The sequence below is a fragment of the Rhinolophus sinicus genome, linkage group LG13 (assembly GCF_036562045.2).
Source record: "Rhinolophus sinicus isolate RSC01 linkage group LG13, ASM3656204v1, whole genome shotgun sequence".
Lineage (NCBI taxonomy): Eukaryota > Metazoa > Chordata > Mammalia > Chiroptera > Rhinolophidae > Rhinolophus > Rhinolophus sinicus.
In genome coordinates this window covers 4,301,381-4,322,111 of record NC_133762.1, presented here as the reverse complement: position 1 = coordinate 4,322,111, position 20,731 = coordinate 4,301,381, and the positions used below count along the sequence as shown (strand labels likewise).

Genomic DNA, 20,731 nt, shown 5'->3' with positions numbered 1-20,731 from the left:
GCTTTCACTTTCCTTCTCCTATCCACGCCTTTGTGGCCCTCCTCAAATGTCAGGGAAATCATACTGTCATGCGGGGGACCCTGCTTGCTGCCCCACTTGTCATGCGGGGCGTCCGGCGGGGTCTCTGCTCCTGCTCCCCACATTAGAATGCAGGATATGGTGAGGCCAAAAAGGAACACCCACGGAGCCATAAGTAGGGGAGTCATATCACTATAGTCTCACTGGCGGTATCTGCCTCTCTGCAATCTGCTCTTGCTAGCTCAGCCACCATCTTCTTGCTAGCTCCCATTCTTCTGCTAGCGTAGCCTCGGCAGTTATATTAGTGGCCAATGGCTCACTGGTTACAGCTGACAGCCAACTAGCCATAGCTGATGGCCATCCAATCACAGTTGGTGGCCATTTACTACCTGAGCCAGCACCTTTCTACGTGAGGCCGAGAGCCTGGAAACTGCACTTTTTGGGGCTCTGTCCCCACACATACTTTCTCCTGTGATTTTCTTAATACCTGTATTCAAATGACTCCTATGTTTTGTTCTAATGCTGTCCTTATTTTCAACACAGAATTTCTGTGTCTGCTGGATGCTAACACTCAGTTGCAAACGAGCTTCCTCACAAGACTTTCTGCTTCCCTGTTTCCTTAAACAGCAGCAGCCACGCCAAGTGAAAAAAGTCTCAGGTTGGTCCTCTCCCTCCTTTTAAAAATTTGGGTGGTTAGTTTCCCCTCCCATTATACACATGCACATTGTTTAAAAGACTGAGTCTTTTAGTTCTGAAATTTTTCTTGAATTTCTCTTTTCTTTGTGGAACTTCTATTATTCAGTTACCGAAATGTGTGGCCTGGTCTCCACAGTTTCTTATCACTGCGACTTTCCAATTTTTTTGTCCTGTTGCTATACTTTCTTGATTTCCTCCCCTTGATTTTACTACACTTCTATTGTGTGTTTAATTTCCACTATCATATTTATCCATGTATGAGTTTTTTCCCCACTGCCTATTTTGTTATGTATCTTTTAGCACCAATCACCTCTCAGTGTAAGAAAAGCCTAACTTCCTCCTTGCTCAACCTGTCTCATTTGCTTTGGTCTCTGTCTTTCTCGTTAGACTTTCCCCAAATGTCTGCTAATTCCTGGGTTGCTTACTCATATGTAAGAGCTGGGCGCACAGACACCTGGAGAAGCTCTGGGCATTGGGTGAGGTCTGTGACTCTGGGCTTCGCAGGATGGAGATTTGGCTGAGTTATTTCTTTGGGGAAACCCCCATGTATCTTTAGATGCTTCCTCTTGGGTTGGTCAGAATCCCCAGAAAAGTCTCTTCTTGTTTCCTGGGGGAAAAGGCTGGAGACGGTGGTAGCTCCCACCATTCAGTGTGTTCAACGTAAAATGAATGCCATTTTTAGGGTGTTGTGCCTACCCTCAGCTCTGGCTGGCGTTCCCCAGAATGAAGACCTGCTAAGGATCTGGTTTTCTTGGCTGCTAAGTCAGTCCTTCTGTGTCTCACTGCTCTTGACGTTGCCCCTTTACTCGTCTTAGTGGGTCTCTGGAGGAAGAGTCTGATGGGGGCATTCAGCCAGAAGGCCTAGCTCCCCTCTCCCACTCCCACTGCCCGACTCCTGTGGGACCTCCATGGGTCTCCTTCCAAGCCTCCCACTCATCTGCCCAGCCACCATGTTGCTACAGAAGTCACTTTCCTCAAACACACCGTCATTTGCTCAGAAACCTCATTGGTCCTCCACTGCCTACAGAACAGTCAAAACTCCTTAGCACGATGGCCAAGGTCTGGGATCTGACCCCAGGATACCCTGCAGCAGGACGTCTCATCATAGCAGCCACAACACACACCCGTCGGCAACAATTTCAGTTTCCATAGTGCACACCTATCACCGTCTTGAAGACCAGCAATCAGTTATGGGGAGCACATTGGAACCAGGCTGCCTGCAGCCAGTATCTGGTCTCTCTGCCACTTCACCTGTTGGGTGATGGTGGACATGTCACTTAATCTCATCAGCAAACAGGGATCCTAATAGGACCTGCCCTCCCACATTGTTGTGGGGAGACAGAGAACACGTAGAACAATGGTGGCATGTGGGAAGCGCAAGGTTGAGTGGTACAGCTCAAAGTCTCTGCAGATCATCAAATCCGTGGAGAGAGATCGCTTCTCACTCACCCAGCACGGGTGGTGTGCTTATACTGGGACCAACAGGACGCTGCTTTCTAGGGACCACACAAAAAGAGCTAGGCAGAGGGAGACTCTTGACTAACATATAATGGGACAAATGCTAACCACGACACAGGAAAAGAGCGCGGGGAAGAAAACACCAAGGGAATGCGATTTCACGGGTCGGAACAGACGGAGAAGGCTTAGCTCCAGCGTGGCAGATGGGGCTTGGTGAATGAGCACATAAGGCAGCAAGCTAAGGTGCTGCGACAGTGGGTGGGGTAGAACCGCAGGCCCGAGAAGCAGCTTGGGGCCAATTGCACAAGAGCCCTGCACAACCTGTTTGCGTCTGTAGTTCGTTTCAACCCGTTTGTCAATTTCACCATCCGAGCACACCGGGAGAACCAGACGCAATTTTGAGGAGCTTTACTAGCTGAAAGGCAGCTACTTGACAATTACTTTAAAAATACCTGAGAACACGTTCCCAAAATACCTGAAGCAGCCAGACACGAAAGAACACATACTCTATGATTCTATTTATATATATGTATATATATATATATATATATATATATATATATATATATATATATATATATATATATAACAAGGCATAATTTACCTGTCGTGTTAATTGAGAACAGAGTTACCTTTATGGGTGGAGAGTGAACTGGAAGGGGATCCAAGGGGGACTTCCGGCGGAGCCAGTCATGTTTCTCAATCTAGGTCCTGGTTCCACAGGTGTGTTGTCTGTGAAAATTCATCAAGTTGTAAGTCATATGCTTACACGTGTACTTTCCTGTATCTGCTGTATTCTAAAACCATAAATCAGACTCGACACTGGGTGCTTACTTGGATGCACATATGCTTTGACTTGGAGGAGAGGTGGAGGTCCAGACTGGGCAAACCGCCCTAGTTTTATGTTCCTTTCCCAACTCAGAGCAGCTCTTAGGTACTCTGAATAGCCAAGGGTAGTTATAACAGAAGCAGTGTCACCTTCACCGATATGGGGCTTCATGATTGTACGATGAACTGACTTACAGCTTGTGTATGTGGAGACTTAAATACGAATACTCAGCATCTGTGTGAGATTGTCTTTTCCTCATTTTAAACAACAATAGGCTGATGGTTCCTTATTAACCTTATAGAGAAACACGGGTCAAAAGCCCATCTGTACAAGCATGACTTTTAATGCATTCAACATTTCAGTACACTTAGGAGCATAATCAGGTCTGTTGTGGTGATTTTCTTAGAAAAGAAAAAAAGTTAAAAAAAAAAAGAAAAGTTATTTCCACTAAAAAAATATATGTACCCAGTTAAAAACAAATAAAAGTAAAAAAAAAGATCTGGGAGAAGTCAAATCTTCTACTTCTGACATGTTTCCCAAGACAACCACTATTGGGACTTCCTTATATAAATATTTCATAAACACACAGGTGCATATGTAAATGTGTATTATTCCTGCCCCACCTTCTTTTCCTGGGAAGCCCAGGATATTCACTTTTGTTTGATATCAGCAAACATGGATACAACTCATTCTTTCCACAAATACAGAGCATTCCACTATGTTATGACTTCTTTAACCAGATATTTCTAGTCTTTAGCTTCCATGATGTGGCAGGGACCATCCTTGGACATTCTTTGACATGCTTTTGACATGCAGAAACTGCCCCAATACATGCTGTTACCAAACGTTTTGACCTCTACATTTCTATTTGCTATTTGGTGGACATTAGCATCTCATTATTTTAATTAGCAATCCTGTTTCCTTCCTCTGATCTTTCTATTTCTACCAGAATGAGTACCGACCAGTTTTGATCATGTCTTCAATGTCTAGTAGGTTGTATTCTTTATATTTCTCTACAAAAGGATCATTTAAAAAATAATTTTAAGGACATTTCAGATTTTTAAATAGGAAAATTATCTAGTGATTAAAATTTGGGGGGAGATATGAAATAGAGTATGGGCAATATAATTAACAATGTTGTAAAGATTATGTAGGGTGTCAGACGGGTACGGGATTTGTCAGGGGGGTCACTTCATAGGCTGTGTAGATGCCTGACCACTACGCTGTACACGTGAAGCTGAAGTAGAGTAATACTGAATGTCAACTATAATCAAATCTATAACACGGGATGTAAAGTACAGCATAGGGAACAGTCAATGGAATTGTAACAGCTACATACAAGGTCAGAGTAGTAGATTGGGGGAGGAGGGTTATCACTTTGTGAGGGGTGTACATGTCTAACTAGTACGTTGCTTTGTACACCTGAAACTAATTTAAAAAATGTTTTAAATAGGCCCATCCATAGACCCTATACATACATACATAGAGCTAATCACCTCTTTTTAAAAAACTACTAAGACTGAAAAGTTTTTACATGTCACATTACATGTCAATACCTCAGGAGGTAATCACTGTACTGGGTTGGTGTCCCTACACACACACACGCACACACACACACACACACACACACACACACACACACTCGTGTTCTTCCAGAACCCGTGAATGTGACTTTCTTTGGAAATAAGGGTCCTTGTGGATGTAATTAAGAGAAAGTCATACTGTATGAGTGGGCCCTAGTCCAATGACTGGTGTCCTTATAAGAGGGAAACTGGACACAGATACACACAGAGAAAACCAGCATCGTGTGACAATGGACAAAGAGACTGGAAACGTGCAGCTACAAGTCAAGGACCACCACGGATTGCCAGGAATTGCCAGAAGCTAAGAAGAGGCAGGGGAGGATTCTCCCCTGGAATCTTGAGATAAAGCAACTTCTGGCCTCCACAACTGTGAGAGAATAAATTTCTGTTGTTTCCAGCTGCCACATTTGTGGTAATTTGTTACAGTAGCCAAAGAAACTAACCCAATAACCATCCCAAATCTGTATACATTTGAACTATAATAAATTTCAAGTGGTGTTAAAATGTATCAAGTGACTAGTCATTTGATACATCTTTTTCACTAGGCTGCTTCCAACAGGCAAAAAGAAAGACTTAATTTGGAAAAACCCTTTTGAGATGTTGGGGTTTTTTGTTTGTTTTTTACTGTTATCTCATAAGACACAATTTATATTGGGCAAAAAACAGTTCCTGGAAATAAAACACCACTGTTTTACAAAGGGTTCATACTTTTATTATATATTGCCTCAATCTGTTTTAACAACTTCAAAAGTGCTGTTGGATTATATGGGAAAAGATTTTTCTTCTGCAAACGGGAAACGGCGCCTTGTAGCTCATCAAAGCATTTTACTGTTCTGTAAGACATTCCCACTTCAGAGACAATGCTCTCCGGGGCTATAGCACAGTCCACAGACACGGGAGTAGTAGATTCTTTTGGAACCGGAGGCCTTGACTGAAGCTCCAGGTTATGTTCTTTTTTATCCCCACTTGTTCCAACTGTGTCCTGAAGCTTCTGCATTGCTTCTTGGTATGAAGATGTCTGTTCACCATTTGCTAAACACAGGCCTGTGGCCTCTACGTCAGAATCATCAGAGCTGTCGTAATCCACCAGACTTTGAGAAGCTTGTGGGGGAGACAGATGATTAGCCTGGAGTGTGACTTGGGTCCCCTTGGACATCACGACCTGGGTTGGTGGTTCGGACGAAGCATCAGAAGCCCCGGAGGCCCATGTATGAGCTGTCCTGTGACTGCCAAGTGCAACCAAAGGACGAAGTCCCACCTGGTGGCTGCGTCTGTCTTGGACAAGTGAGGAGATCCAACCACAGACAGTTATGCTATCATTAGATTCAGTTACATCAAAGTATTTGCAAATGGTGAAAAACTCATCCCAGTCTTTTTGCAGTAATTTTAAATACCTAACAAAATATTCAAGAAAACAAGTTTCTGATGAAATCAAAAAGTCAAGAAGAACTGTAGAATCAAATCCTACACTTTTTAAAAAGAATAAGAAAATACAGTGTGGATTGTAGCCATTTTCATGTGTGTGATGGTTCCATAATTCTTTTTCTTGGGTCAAGCTTTCAGTAGCTTCACATTTTCTGAAAATATATAGATAACGGAGACCCCAGATTAATGACTTTTTCCAAAAATAAGTTTTGGAAGATATAATTCCTATACAATAAATTCACCTACCAGATTACTTTTTTAATCTATGCGTTATTTTAAAAGGAAAAACTTCAAACCAATCTCTTTCTCCACATACTCTATGTAAATCTGACTTAATAAAAATCTGACTTTGGTAGTTCTAGTTTTTGTCTGCCCAACACAAGTGCTCTGTCTTCCATCTCTTGACATCAGAGTTCCTCATTCCTACAGGTAACTACTAGTTCTGCGCACGTAGCAAGGTGGGGATGGTCCCTAATCTCCTTCCTTTCCTTCCATAGTCCCCTGATCAGGAGTGGACATGTGACCCAGACTGACCAATCAGAGTACCCCACGTTCCTGGCTTCCTGGCCACGGTGACCGGTTCTGACAAACATCTGTGACCCAAGGAGCTAATCAGATCTCCCCTGGCACTTCTGCTGGCGTTATTAAAGATTCTAACTGTAAGCCAGCTGGTAAGTCTGGCACTGCTGCCTGAGAATGAATTCAGAACTGGGAGATGGAGGAAAAGAGAAATCATCAATGATTTGAATCCCTACATATACCGTTAGGCCTGATGCCAATTTGACCCCTTAGGATTCCCAATTAAGGGCCCATAAATTCTTCTGTTTGCTTAGACTAGTTTGTGTTGGTTTCTATCACTTACAGCCAAACAACCTTAAGTAAGACAATTACTTTAAAAAATTACGTATGGCACGAGCACATGCCTCTCTGGACACTGAAGTTAAGAATGTTAGAAATTCACATACAAAGTGAGTTTAATTCAGAGGTTTCCTCTTTCCTGAGGAGTAAGAAGTCAGCTTCGAGCACAACTAAGAGTATTCTAATAGGTATGTACATTCAGACTGAACTTGTACTTGACCGTTTCTGAGCCTAATTCAAATCACATGCAGGAATTTTGTGTTCTTGATTAGGAACCTTTTGAAAACTGGCCCCAAACACTTACAGTCTGAACGCAGCCACTGCCAGCAGTGTCATAATACAAGTAAGAACTGGCAGCAGGACACTGCACCGGCAGTCATTGGTAAGAAACCCCTTTCTCTGCAGCCAAGAAAGGAATGGAAGTAAAGCAAACACTTTACGGTTTTAATAAAGCAGAAGCAGAAACAGGGTACAAGGTCATCAGATATTAACTTCATTACCAATGACAGCGATTTGCCATGAGAAGATATTACCCCAAGTACAGCTGGTTTAATAAAGCAGAAATAGGATCAGTGTAGAATGTCACCAATAACATCGCTTCATAATCAATTTCAGATATTTGCCTCAAGATGATATCAGCCCCAGTTCAACTGTATATTACGACGAAAATTGAGAACAGCTCCTATGATGATCACAAGTTTGTACTGACCTTTACAAAGGTCAGAATCACCTGACAGAAGTCGAATACAGAAAAGTCAGTCTTAGAGGTGAAAAGAATTCTTAAACACTGATTAGAATAAGATTTAGACAAGAGTATTAACTTACTCCTGATCACGCAGGTAGAACCGAGATGGAGACTAAACCAGAACCTGTGTTTTCTAAGTCCAGTCGAGTTCTGCTACCCTAGGTCTGCCTCGCCCGCCACGTCTTCTCAGGAGAATTCAGACGCGATCTCATTTTTATATAGAGCAGAGTTAAAGAAAGGAACCGGAACTTATAAGGAAACCATAAGATGGTTAGGGATTTTGTTTTTTCTTCTGATAATGGAAAGTAAGTAATAGGTCCAGCATAGTATTAAAAATGTTTTCTACTTTCCTGGTATGTCGTTAGTACAATTACTTTAAAATATACGAACCTGGTCAATGTCAGATAGATGCCCATGGATGCTTTGGCCGCCTCTAGCATGTCATCGTCTTGTTCTATGAACACCCTAGACAACCACTCACACGGATTGTGTGACTGCAGAGAAGGCTGAAGGTGAGGCTTCAAGAAGGTCAGTAACTCAGACATGAACCTCTGTAAATCAACTTCAAAAAAATGCAAATTTCAAAGAGTAGGCAAGAGTTGACGAATGCATTCATATCTTGCCTGTATGTACGATGACAGTATCTAAAGAACTTTAAAATGCATTATCGTGATTCACACTTTCCAAATGTCTGCAAGTGACGGATTATCTCCGCTTGGCAAATGAGGGAACTGAGCTTTAGCGAAAAAAAAAGGGACGCACAATAGCAGACAGTTGAAATGTGCAATCATCTCTTTGCTACAACTGCCAAATAACTAATTATCTCTGAGAGACAAAAGTTACAGGAGTTCTGGCTAAAAGCATGTAAGGGAAGGAGCAGTAAACAACAGAAATCCCTTCACTGCATGCCACAGCTGGCTGTTCCTAGACGCAACAATGCAACCAAACATGAGTAGTTTTGCTTTCAAAGTAACAGGAAAAAATATGTTGTTTGTTTGTTTAAAGCATTGAAAGAAAGTACTACGATTAGGCACAAAATTCAAAAAGGCTCTGGGAGGTTTTCACTGCCATTTAGAACTCTAATTGTGAATTATATAACACACGCCACCTAGCGTTGTAAATGATAACTGCACAGAATTATACCTAATAGGTAGTTATTAAACAGCTAAATGATATTCTAAACAATTATTCTTACAATGAAAACCTTTCACCAAAACAACATGCTGCTTGTTTAGACATGTTTTCTCTTCATTTTTCTCAAAGTAAATGTCTTCCTCATCACCTAAAATGAGTCTCATACTTGAAATAACTGTCTTTGGGCTTTGAGTTAACATCCTGGAAATTATATGCAATAATTTCTTCATCAATATAATTTCCCACACATTAGTTTCAATTCATTACCTAATTATTAAGAATCTACATTAGTCGATATACTAATTTCATGAAGGAAAATATGAATGAAATACTACAAATCTCTGAACATGAATTGACTTACGTCACTTACTTTGAGGTGACTCAACAGCACCTATTTTTTTAAACTTAGTCATTAATTATGCTTATGCAAATTCAGTTTAGCCTACAAAAAGTTGACGTTTCTTACGGTAAATCTAATTTTCCTTTTTTTTTTTTTTGAAGAAAATCTGATGAAGTATAATTAGGATTACACATAGCCTAAATGAGCAGCCTGACAATCCTGAGATTGGATAATTATGAACAATTTAACCTCAGTCCGTCCCTACCCGTTACTTCGCATACAAAAGGAGTTAGGAGAATTACCTTGCATTTCAGTTACCGAAGCATCATTTTGAAACTTGATTTCTAAGGATTTAAGGATAAGCAAGCTTGCTGCTCTAAGGATCACGTGATCGGGACCCGCAACCTGCTCACGTCCAGGTTGAAGTTCACCACCTCCAAAGCAGGAAGGTTTTCCATGGACGGGCAATGTTCTCAATAAGCCCAGGGCCACAGCTCCCAAAACCGCATCAGCTAAAGCCAACATGTCCGCCTCCAAATGGCGATCTGGCGGCCTGACGGAAGGAACGGATCCCCGACAAAGGTCCTCACCCAGTTTCCAGAGGAGGCATTTTTTGACGAATATGATGAACTTCCTTTTGACGAAAGCCTGAATAGGCCAGGTGATAACGTCTAGCACACAAGAAGGTTTCAAGAAAAAAATCCGCTGGCAGGTACAATGCAGCTCCAGGTGGATTCTGGAAGCTGTAAGAAGTTCAAGCAGTTCCAGGAAACAGATTAAGCTGTTTACTGTTTTAGAAGTGTCTTGGTGGCTTTCAAAATGCTGAGAAAATAAGGAATTGTAAAAGCCTTTGAAAATACTGTCAAAGGGAGCCAGGAACTGCTTCAGAATTTCTGCAATTATAAAAATGGTAATTATAAACAACAGGAAAAATAAAGCTTTCTTAAACACACTTTTACAATTCGATTTTTATAAAATTATCTCTTCACAAGATGAAAAAATGGATTTGCATTGTTTACCGCCAATGTGAACAAACGAAGACACACAGATTAACCAGTAGTAAACATGACTAATACCCATTTGATAAGTAACAACAGATCAGACTATGCTAGGAATATATAATAATGAAAAGCTTTAATTTTCATGTTTACTAACAATGAAAAGCTTTTAATTTTTTTCGTTTTAAAAGGGATCTTCAATCAAAAAATATGGGACGAGAGTCTCTAGCTTTTCATACTTCAAGATGGATCAGATGTTGTAAAATAAATTTTACTCCTTGTTATAAATATAATGATGATTGTTGATGGGGGAACATAGTTCGTACCTGTTTTTTGTGAATATGTATCTTTAAAGATTTCTTTCATTACAACAGTAAGAGTCCAGAGGCAGTATACTACTTTATTACTTTCAGGGTATTCAGAAAGAGTTTTCTGGCAAAAAGCAATCCAGGAATTACTTAACGGTATCTACAAGTGAGAAAAAAATTAAAAAGTAGTATGTTACAATACAATAAAAAGTTTCTCTACAATTACAAATCACCTACCATATATACTACAACTCTATACATTGTTTTTTAAAAAAGTATGATAATGTTTGTTAAAATGAGGACACAAATATCCTAATAATCTTTAAGTCAAGAAATTCACTATGTCATAGAAATAAAGGATTAAAAGGGAACATGAAAATAGCAGCAGTGGCTATTTATCTCTAGGTGGTGGAATAACGTGTAATTTTTATTTTGTTTTTTATACTTTTCTCATTTTCCAAATTTTCTACTACAAAACCATATTTTTGTATTCAGAAAAAAAATGTCATTTTCAGAAAGGACAAGCAATTATAGTTAAAAGTCAGCAGATGCTTAGGTTTATTTATTAAGTAATTCAGAGACAAGAGAAAAATGTGCTCAATTTAGTCTTTTTCATTTTTTTTCATTATGCTGAGGACCATTCTTAGAATTTATGTATATTAAATCTGTGAAAATGATCTTGGTCTCAAGCAGGGGTTCCTAGACTCTTTTTGAGATGGAGGAAGAAGGCCTACCTGCTCCTTTGAGAATCTGAAGAAAGTTATGTACTCTCTGAATTGAAACCCACCCTTTGGGTTAAGAGTCTGATTTGAGTTACAAGATCTTTAAGGAGTCTTACTCTAATCCTTGACACAAGTCATTATCATATTATCACACTGTTACACTTTTTTGGATTTACAAGTTACGTGAGCAAACATTTTAGTGATAATCAAATATTTGTATCAATAAAATATCAACATTTTGATACAAATATTTGAAACAACTAAAACTCAATGCCAAAGAGCAATTTTAAAGACACTCTAAAAGAAATAATAACATAGGTTGGTCATTTATCTTACCTTTTCTTTTAATTGGAAATACAGGAGTAGTGCGAGGCAATTTGCAGCCATGTGAGCCAACAGTTTATCCTGGTTTTGGAACATACAGGTCTATCGGAAAACAAACAAATGTACCCACTTATTGCTGCATGTGATTAAAACTTTTATTTTAAATATCTAGATCTTAATATATATATATACTATATATAACCCACAAAAAAACAAATGACTTACTAATTTAGAATCGATGTCTGCTGACTCTAAAAGAATTTTAATGATCTCTTTGTATTTTTCCTTTGCAAGGAACTCAGTCTCGACAGCCAATATTCTGGTTACCAGCACTTTGATCACCGTTAACTGGAGGAGCTTTATTTCGTGGGCACTGCTCATCGGAGAGGGACTCTTCAGACACACAGGAGCTACAGAACTGGTAGCCAAATTGACAGACGATGGCTGACCCTCACCCTGGAGACCAAGGGTGTGTGAGCATTCTGAGAAGGTGGCCGTCCTGCCATCTTGCTCGGAAAATGCTGGATTCAGATAAAAGATGTAATCCTGGCTGTCATTTTCAAGTGTGGCTCCAAGAAGTACCTTCTTGTATAACTCTTCTAAAACTTCAAAGAAATCTTTCATTTTGATTGCCAAAATCTATCTTCTAAGAAGGTTGACAACTCCAAATGGAAAATGTTAAATCCTAGAAATGCGACAAATATCTAAGATGTTTCTTCAGTAAAACCTACAATAGGAAAAATAATTGAAAGATTATAAGTGTTGTATATACATTATATTACAAGGGAAAGACATCTGTTTCCATTTAGTCATTTAGTCTCTCATGTTACAGGTAATACTGATTGCTTAATGTCTACAATGGAATATTGGTAACAAGGACATTATTTCAAGACCATAGAAACGAAATGTATGTTTTCCAAACAGATTTAACACGTTGCGTACGGATCACGAGAATCTTCACGAGGGATTTAAACCCCGCCGAACGCAACGTGTTAAGACCATAGAATTATTTTTAATTTCATCACATCTTCAGCTCCCCTCTAACATTCTTCAATGGGCTATCAGGGTTTCTCACCTTAGCGCTATTGACATTGGGACTGGAGGGAGTTTAGCAGCATTCCTAGCCCCTACCCACTAGATGCCAGCAGCACTCCTTTTAGAGGGCAGAATCGTCCAGGTTGAGAACCACTGAGCTATTTCAAATTCATTAACCTTCACCTTCAACTTAGAGATGAAAACCTAAAGTTAGATTGCTATGTGGTCAAACGGTAATATGGTTAATGCTGATTCATTTCCAACTTGAAATTATATGATAATAGAAAGACTTTGGTCATCATCACTTAAAAAACATTACAAAATTTTTTTTAAATGTCATCCTAAGAAAAAGACAAGCTATTAAGCCCAAGCAATCCAAACATGAGTAAACTATACTTGTAGCCAGATACAAATGTAGACATCTGGTTGCTCCAGAATCCTCTGATGTGATGGAGACCAGGAAGAGTGGGAAGAAGGGAAAGCACAATTAGAGTCAGAGAACACAGCAATCAATTGATGGATGGCTGTTAGAGGACATCCGTAGTTACCATAGAGCAAGCGTGGCTAGGAAGAAGTTAAGACTTCGGCATAACCAAAAGATGACTAAATAGCCTGCATATCCTTTCAACGGAATGGTGGAGCCTCTAGGAATTACCTGATGCCTTGGGGCTGGGTCTTTTCCTTGCCTGTCAGCTACTTTACACCCCTGTACATTGTAACCAGGAGCAAAGCAATAATTCTCATCTATAGTCCTGGTGGAGGGACAGCCCTCTGGCAGTGAGTGGGAAAACCAGCTTTGCTTCCATTTACAAACTCATTTCAGCATTCCTTTACTCCCCATAAATCCGTAGTTCTTTTACTTTTCCTTTAAAATCACTGTGGCATCCACCTGGTTCATTAATTAACGAGTCAAATAAAATCGTGGCTACGCATTCATTTTACATGGGTCATGATTTTGTCCTCTTAAAACTTATCCTTTAACAAAATCCATAGACTTTCCCAACTTATTTATAAATGCCCTGCCCACCTTTAACCTCCTTCCTCACTGGAAGAGACTTGCGGGCTGTCACTTATTTGGGGTCTCACCTCTACAGTAAGGTCCACTAACCTGCCCTTGGTCTTCAAATCCCCCTCTATGCTGGTATCCTCCCCTTCCCCTTGCTTGGCTTCTAATGAATTTCAATTCCGGATCACCCCACAAGACAAAGCTACCCTGTTTTAGTCCTCTGGTGCACAAGTAAATATTAAGAAACCTATAGACTTCATCAAAGTGATGAATAAAACTGGTAGGTTTTTGTGGTAAATTTTCTCAGAATCCCATTTTCAAGCTGTGGAGAGCATCCCACGTGATTTTGGAGCCTAACTAAGTATCGGGAACCTTGCTCCGTCTGACAACCTGAAACGTGACCTGAGCCCCGTGCTCCCCGAAAGCAGAGATAAGAGGCCTGGCTCCCTCTGTGTCCCCAGAAGGGGCTAACCCTCCCTCAGTGACTCCTTTGTTTCATAAAACCCCATGTTTTTCCCTCCTTCTTAGACAGGTTTCCCATTGATGGACATTTTCCTGTTGCAATAGCCTGGATAAAATCATCTCCTGAATCGTCGGGTGTATTTTGTCCGCCACACATCAGATTTCGTATCGCACATGGACGTCTAATTCCATTGTACCTATTTTACTGTACATTTTAGTTATAACAATAACATTTCTTCCCAATAAAACTACTGACGTTTTTGTATGTCAAATACTCTGCGACAAGAAAATATTTTAGATTTTAATGAATATCATATTCTGAACTCTATTATTATAATTTTCAGTCCCAAATGGAATTATTTTTATTTCAACACTATAGCAAAAAAATGCTTCTAGTAATATTTCTATAAATCTTAAGTCCTTAAATTTTACCGCAAATGAGAATAAAATTGCTGCTATTCAACCATTTTCCACTTACAAACGGGGCCAATTTAAATGATTGAACCATTTCAGCACACAAAACTAAAGTGAATGCCAATAAATAAACAGATAAACAAACAAGAATTTGGGGGTGGAGGGTGGGAAACGAGCTGTTTTCTGTCATGGTCAGACTCAGGTTCTTTGATAAGAGGGGTTGTGAGAAATCAGAATGAAAAGTTATAAACTTTAAATTAAGGTATACAGGTTCAAAATGACCCTTTGTATACAGAAGAAAAAAACAAAAGCATCCACCTGGGATCAGGAATGTCAGGCAGGTAAGAAATGAATGAAGACAACAGGTGCTGTGCTGCTTCTATTGTGACTAAGCATAGCCGTCCTAACTACAATATCTTTTAAAATATTAACGCTGACTAACGAAACCTGCACTGAAACAAACATCTATGGGTAGGCCGCTGAGAATTGAGAACTGCAGTCGTTTCACTTTTTGTGTTTTTCTTTAAAACACACACACACACACACACACACACACACACACATAATATATATGGCATTAAAGGAAAAGATATTCTGAAAAAAACAAAAAAGAACTAGGAAATGGAATCACTCACACGTGTTTCTGAAACGGCTGCCACAAAGGTGGGGCAGCTCAGGCTGCATTGCCATTCAGGTCTGGAGGATGGTGGGCCCCACAGACACCACGTTTCTAAGAGACACTAACAAAGCCAAGTGTCTGGGGAAGGGTATCCAGGATGCTGAGATGCTCTGAAGCCAGCTGGAGTGGACAAGCGAGAGAGATCTGTCCAGCCTGGGAAGGAAACGAACACAGTAGTACCTCGGTTTTCGAACGTCTCCGTGGACGAACATTTCTGTTTCCGAACGCCGTAAACCCGGAAATAAATGCTTCGGTTTTCGAACACGCCTCAGAAGTCGAACATGTCACTGGGCTTCCGCTGAGTGCAAGATCCTGAGGACTAGCTGTCAGCTGTTTTCAAACGTTTCAGAACTCGAACAGTCTTCCGGAACGGATTACGTTCAAAACCCGAGGTACCCACTGTATTAGAAGGGGCCTAATTAGGACAAGTGAAAGAGCAGTGCTCCTGCGAGTTTGTTCAGCAAACACCTCTTAGCAAAGGACAGTGAACTCCCACACCAGGTGGCCCAAGGGGTACCCATGAAAAGCAGAAAATCTGTCTGAAGTCTGTCTTTTATTAAGTACTATAAGCTATTTGAATTTTGCATTCTATTCCTAATAGAACCATGTGTGTCTTGATATAAAAACAATACATTTCCCAACCATCTTCACATAAAATTGACTCTTTAGGAATAATAATCGCTAAAACTTTATTGAGTGCTTATTATGTTCCAGACAGTACGCTGAGTAATAGCTTCACTGCAACTGTGGGTGGTGGATACTCACTTATCATACCCATTTTACAGACAAGGAAACTAAGGCACAAAGAGATTAGCTTATAGAGCTCGGTAAGTGGCAGAGTTAGGATTTGAACCCAAAAAGTCTAATTTCAGTGCTTGTGGCTACTTAGTCTTTGCTGCTCTGTTCACTTAGGTTGTTTCCATATTTTGGCTCCTGAAAACAATGCTGCAGTACCAGATTCTCTAAAAGAAATGTAGTAAGCACCTGCTTACGGAAAGGAGGGCAGGGCGCAATCTCAAAGATGGGAAATTGCACAAGAGGTCACATTCATTTCAACAACTCGATTAGGGATCCTAGTTGGCCTTTCATTGGCCCGGATGAAAGAATCAAAGCCAGGCTTGGGGATACGTTCACAAGCAGCCTGGATTGGTTTAGACGAGTAATGAAGTAATTTTGTTTGCAGAAGGCTGGCATAACGGAAGGATGGCAGCATTTAACACAAACCTGATCAACAGAACAACTCACGTGTAGCTTTCCCAGACAGCGCTATTAAACTGACCTCCAAAGACAAACTTGTTTACCTACTAGTACAGACTCATGCTGGGCATTAGAATCAGCATTTTAGTACCAGAAAAAGATCTCAGAGATGATCTAGACCGTGGTTCTCAAACTCCTGCTTCAGAATCCTTTGGAAGGCTTGTGAGAACACGATACGGGGCCCAGACCCGGAAATTGTAATTCGCTGGGTCTGGGGAGGGCCCAAGAATGGGACTGGGAACTACACTTTGACAACCACTGACCAATCTCAATTTTACTGATAAGGAATCTGAGCTCATTAGGTTTCTCATGAACGCTAAGAATTTGTTTAAAAAATGGAACATCTCTAGTGTATCAATATAGAAAACAAAACGTTTCTACTCTTAGTTGTTACAATATGGTTCTACATTTTAAGTGATGCTTCAGAAGAAAATGTTTCTGCACTCATTCCCTTTCACCAATAGATGCCCTTTCCACTCTTCCTCCTGCCCACCCCCCACCAAAAAAACAACCCCACCAAATGTCTATAAATGTGACATTTTACTTAATTCTTGAATTCTGAATACCCCATCTCAGCAAAGTAGCACACACTAAAAGATTTGAGAAAGCACAGGGCTTTTATGGTGAAAACATTTATACAACTTAAGAGGACGCCAATATTCCTTTATTCATTCTGAAAAGTTCCTTTCTGACTCTGGACCTTACACAATACTGTTCCCTCTGCCTAGAAAGCTCTTCCACCTACCTTTCCTTTTGTTTTAAGCTTAAATATGGTTTTCTGGGCCAACACACTGGACAACCTTGAAGAAGTAAGTTCCTAGGAACATTCCCAAGACTGAATCATGAAAAAATAGAATACCTGAATGAACAGATTACTACTAAGATTGAATCCGTAATCAAAAACCTCCCAACACTCAAAAGTCCAGGACCAGATAGTTTCAGGGTGAATTCTACCAAACATTTAAAGAAAAAAAAAAAAATACTAATCCTTCTCAAACTCTTCCAAAAAAGAAACAGAGGAGGAAGGAACGCTTCCAAACTCATTTTACAAGGTCAGCATTACCCGGATACCAAAAGCAGACAAAGATACCACAAGAAAAGAAAATTACAGGCCAATATAGCTGATGAACATACACAAAATAATTCTCAGTGAAATATTAGCAAACCTAATTCAGGTTTGTAACCCAATGTATTAAAAGGATCATACACCGTGATCAGGTGGGACTTATTCCAGGGATGCAAAGATGGTGCATCCCCAAATCTGTGCATGTGATACACCTCATTAACAAAATGAAGGATACAAATCATATGCTCATCTCTACAGACGCAGAAAAAAAAGCATTTGACCAAATTCAACATGTTTATCATAAAAACTCTCAACAAAGTGGTTAAAGAGGGAACATACCTGAACATAACAAAGGTCATACACGACAAGCCCACTGCTGACATCACACTCAATTGTGAAAAACTGAAAGCTTTTCCTTTAAGATCAAGAACAAGAAAAATGTCCCCACTCTCACCACTTCTACTCAACGTAGTATTGGAAATCCTAGCCGGAACAATTAGGCAAGAAAAAGAAATAAAAGGCAGCCAAATTAGAAAGAAAGAAGTAAAACTGTTACTATATGCAGATGACATATTATATACAGAAAACCCTAAGGACCACCAAAAAACTGTTAGAATAAACAAATTCAGTCAAGTCGCAGGATACAAAAATCAATATACAAAAATGTGTTGTGTTTCTATACACAAATAATGAATATCAGAAAGAGAAATTAAGAAAACAATCTTATTTACTCATTTACAATTGCATCAAAAAGGATAAAATACCTATGAATAAATTTAACGAAGCAGGTGAAAGACCTGTATAGCATAAGATTTTAATGAAACAAGTTGAAAAAGACACTAATAAATGGAAAGACAGTCCATGTTCATGGATCGGAGGAGTTAATATTATTAAAATGTCCATATTACCCAAAGCAATCTACAGAGTCAATATGCAATGCCTACCAAAATTCCAATGGCATGTTTCACAGAAATAGAGCAAATGATCCTAAAATTTCCATGGGACCACAAAACACCCTGAATAGCCAAAGCAACCTTGAGAAAGAATAAAGCTGGAGGCACCACGCTTCCTGATTCCACACTACATTACAATGTTACAGGAATCTCCACGCTAACAACCTCAGAATCCAGTTAGGGTCTGCCTTCTGGCCTCTATACTCAAGTATCTAAATGCCACTGGAGAGCTCCACTCGGTGGTCCCACAAGCACCTTCAGCACAAACTCAGTATATGGCATCTGTATCTCCTAGTCACCCAAGCTAGAAACCCAGACGGCCTCCTGGGCTCTTCCTCATGCCACCTCTCTCCCCCTGCACGGCCACTATTTAGTGCAGCTCTACCCCGGACACTGCAGCAGATTCCTTGCTAAGTGGTTATTTCTTGGCCTACTCAACACCCACTTTCTTCTGAAAAAAACAAACAAACAAAAAAAAAAACCTCTCCACTTTCCTTGGATAAAGTCCAAACCTCTGAACACAGCTTAGCGGACCCTTCAAGATCTGACTCTTGGGGTCTTCTCACCTCAGTGCCCCCAAAACTAAGCTCCAGGTTTTCTCGGAGTTCTTCCCCAAGGCTTTGCTTAGAGTCCATTCTTTCTGACTAAATCATACCCAATTTTCTCCCTCCCACTCTCAACCTTCGACTTGGAAATCTCCAGTCCCCACGAAGCCTTCCATAGATCCAAGTAGGGTTTGAGGGCCCTGCCAATTGCACTCTCAGCCTATCCCACAGTATTTATCTCACTGCACCGTCCAAAGGTATTTTCTAGTTTGGTTCACACTTGACTATGAGCTTCCTCGGGCAGGACTGAGCCCAGCTTGCTTACGTAAGCCAATAGGTAGCTCACATGGGAGGCACCAAAATGAGTATTCTTGAATAAATAAGAGTAAAAAAATATATATCAAGGGGTAAATTGAAAGTGTTTGTAGTGGCCCCCATCTTCCATAAAACAATATATTGTATTACACAAAAGCAGCTGATACATTGAAATCACTCCTTTTATATAATTAGGTAGGCCTTTCTCTGAAAACGTAAATGTCTGGTGTGTCGGATGACTTATTCTTGCCTGACAATAACCTTCCATAGCTGCAGTCACCCAGCTCCCAGCCAGTCTTCTCCTTTGAGCAGTCAGTGGTGTTTTCAAAACATAAAGAAGATACTATAACTTCCCTACCACGGCCTACAAGGTCCTGCATCGAAGCTCTTCATCCTATCCCACCCCCACCCCCCAGTGCATCACCATCCACTGTCCCTCTCCCTCCCTCCGCTTGAATACCCTGGCCTGGCCTTCTTTCTTGCAGTTCCTATAAACGGCAAAGGGTATTCCAGCGTCAGAGGTTTTGTACTTTTGATTCCCTCTGCCTGCAAAATGTTTCCCCCCCAGATCTTGACACGGCCGGCTCCTCCTCATTCAGATGTCTACTCAACTGTCACTTCCTCAGAGACCTTTGCTGACTATCCACAGTAGCCCTCACGTCGTGGTCAACCTCGATCCCATTATTTCTGCTTGATATTTTTTAGACAGCCTACCTCTGCCTGTTAATTGTGCGTTTTTCTGTCTCCCCGGTGAAAGGGAAAGGTAGGTCCACATGGCCAAGTCATCGCACTTACCTGGTTCCCTAGCACAGTGCCCGGCCAGGAAACACTTGCTAAAATGAAGCAATGCACTCAGTAAACGGGTCCATCTCGCGTGTGTTTCACGCTCTTTCCTCTTCACTCCCAGGAATCCGTGCGAATCGCTATCCTTGTAGAAAAGTCCTTGAAACGTCCCCGCCATCCCCCCAAAACAGTCCTCTCTTCCACGGGAGGCGGTGGCATGCCCAGCCTGCTGGCTAACGGGCCTAAGGAATCCAAAGACAAGCCAAGCATCCCGCGACCGAAAAGCGCCGAGGGGCGGCGGGACGAGGCGCCCCCTCTCTTCGCTTCCTGGCGGCTGGCGCCTCCTCCACCTGGAACCCTCGGGCCGTTCTCTCAGTCGGCTCCACACACGCCTCCCCCGCCGCCGAGCTCAGGGGCCGCTCCCAGTTACCTGCCAGGGTTCCAGGGAGCTCGAGCCACTCTGCCTTCGCATCGCCATTCGAACGCACCCCGACCCCCTCCGGCCACCGTAGTTCACGCTGGCCCCGCCTCCCGCATGCGCAGAGGCCCCATTGAGCGTGCTGTGTCTCTTAGCAACCGCTTTGAGTCCCTCCGCCTGGGGCGGAGCATCGGAAGACACGGGGGGGAAGCCAACGGGGAAGTGAGGGAGGCCAATCGGAGATGAGTCCCAGCCTCGATCGGCACGCCTCCTCTCACTGTCGCGAATGCGCAGGCGGCTTTACGGCAGGCAAGGGGTGGGGGCTGCTAGGGGGAAGGAGGAGAGAAGGAAGCAACCAAC

The 20,731-nt window shown here is 41.3% G+C and overlaps 1 protein-coding gene across 4 annotated transcripts; it reads right to left on the bottom strand.

Moving 5' to 3' along the window:
* Positions 1 to 5,273: 5,273 nt before the first annotated feature.
* LINS1 (lines homolog 1) lies at positions 5,274 to 20,477 on the bottom strand. 4 transcript variants are annotated; one of them, XM_074318315.1, is made up of 8 exons: positions 19,966 to 20,477; positions 14,991 to 15,433; positions 11,664 to 12,165; positions 11,451 to 11,540; positions 10,411 to 10,552; positions 9,389 to 9,979; positions 8,003 to 8,174; positions 5,274 to 6,161 (listed from the first exon to the last, which is right to left on the bottom strand). In XM_074318315.1, exons 3-8 carry the CDS (start codon positions 12,060 to 12,062, stop codon positions 5,276 to 5,278), a joined length of 2,280 nt encoding a protein of 759 aa, XP_074174416.1. In that variant the 5' UTR covers positions 12,063 to 12,165; positions 14,991 to 15,433; positions 19,966 to 20,477; the 3' UTR covers positions 5,274 to 5,275. The 4 variants fall into 4 exon arrangements, with proteins under 4 accessions (XP_074174416.1, XP_074174417.1, XP_019582196.2 ...); XM_074318316.1 differs by having other exon boundaries at positions 15,215 to 15,433; XM_019726637.2 differs by having other exon boundaries at positions 14,991 to 15,187.
* Positions 20,478 to 20,731: the final 254 nt, after the last annotated feature.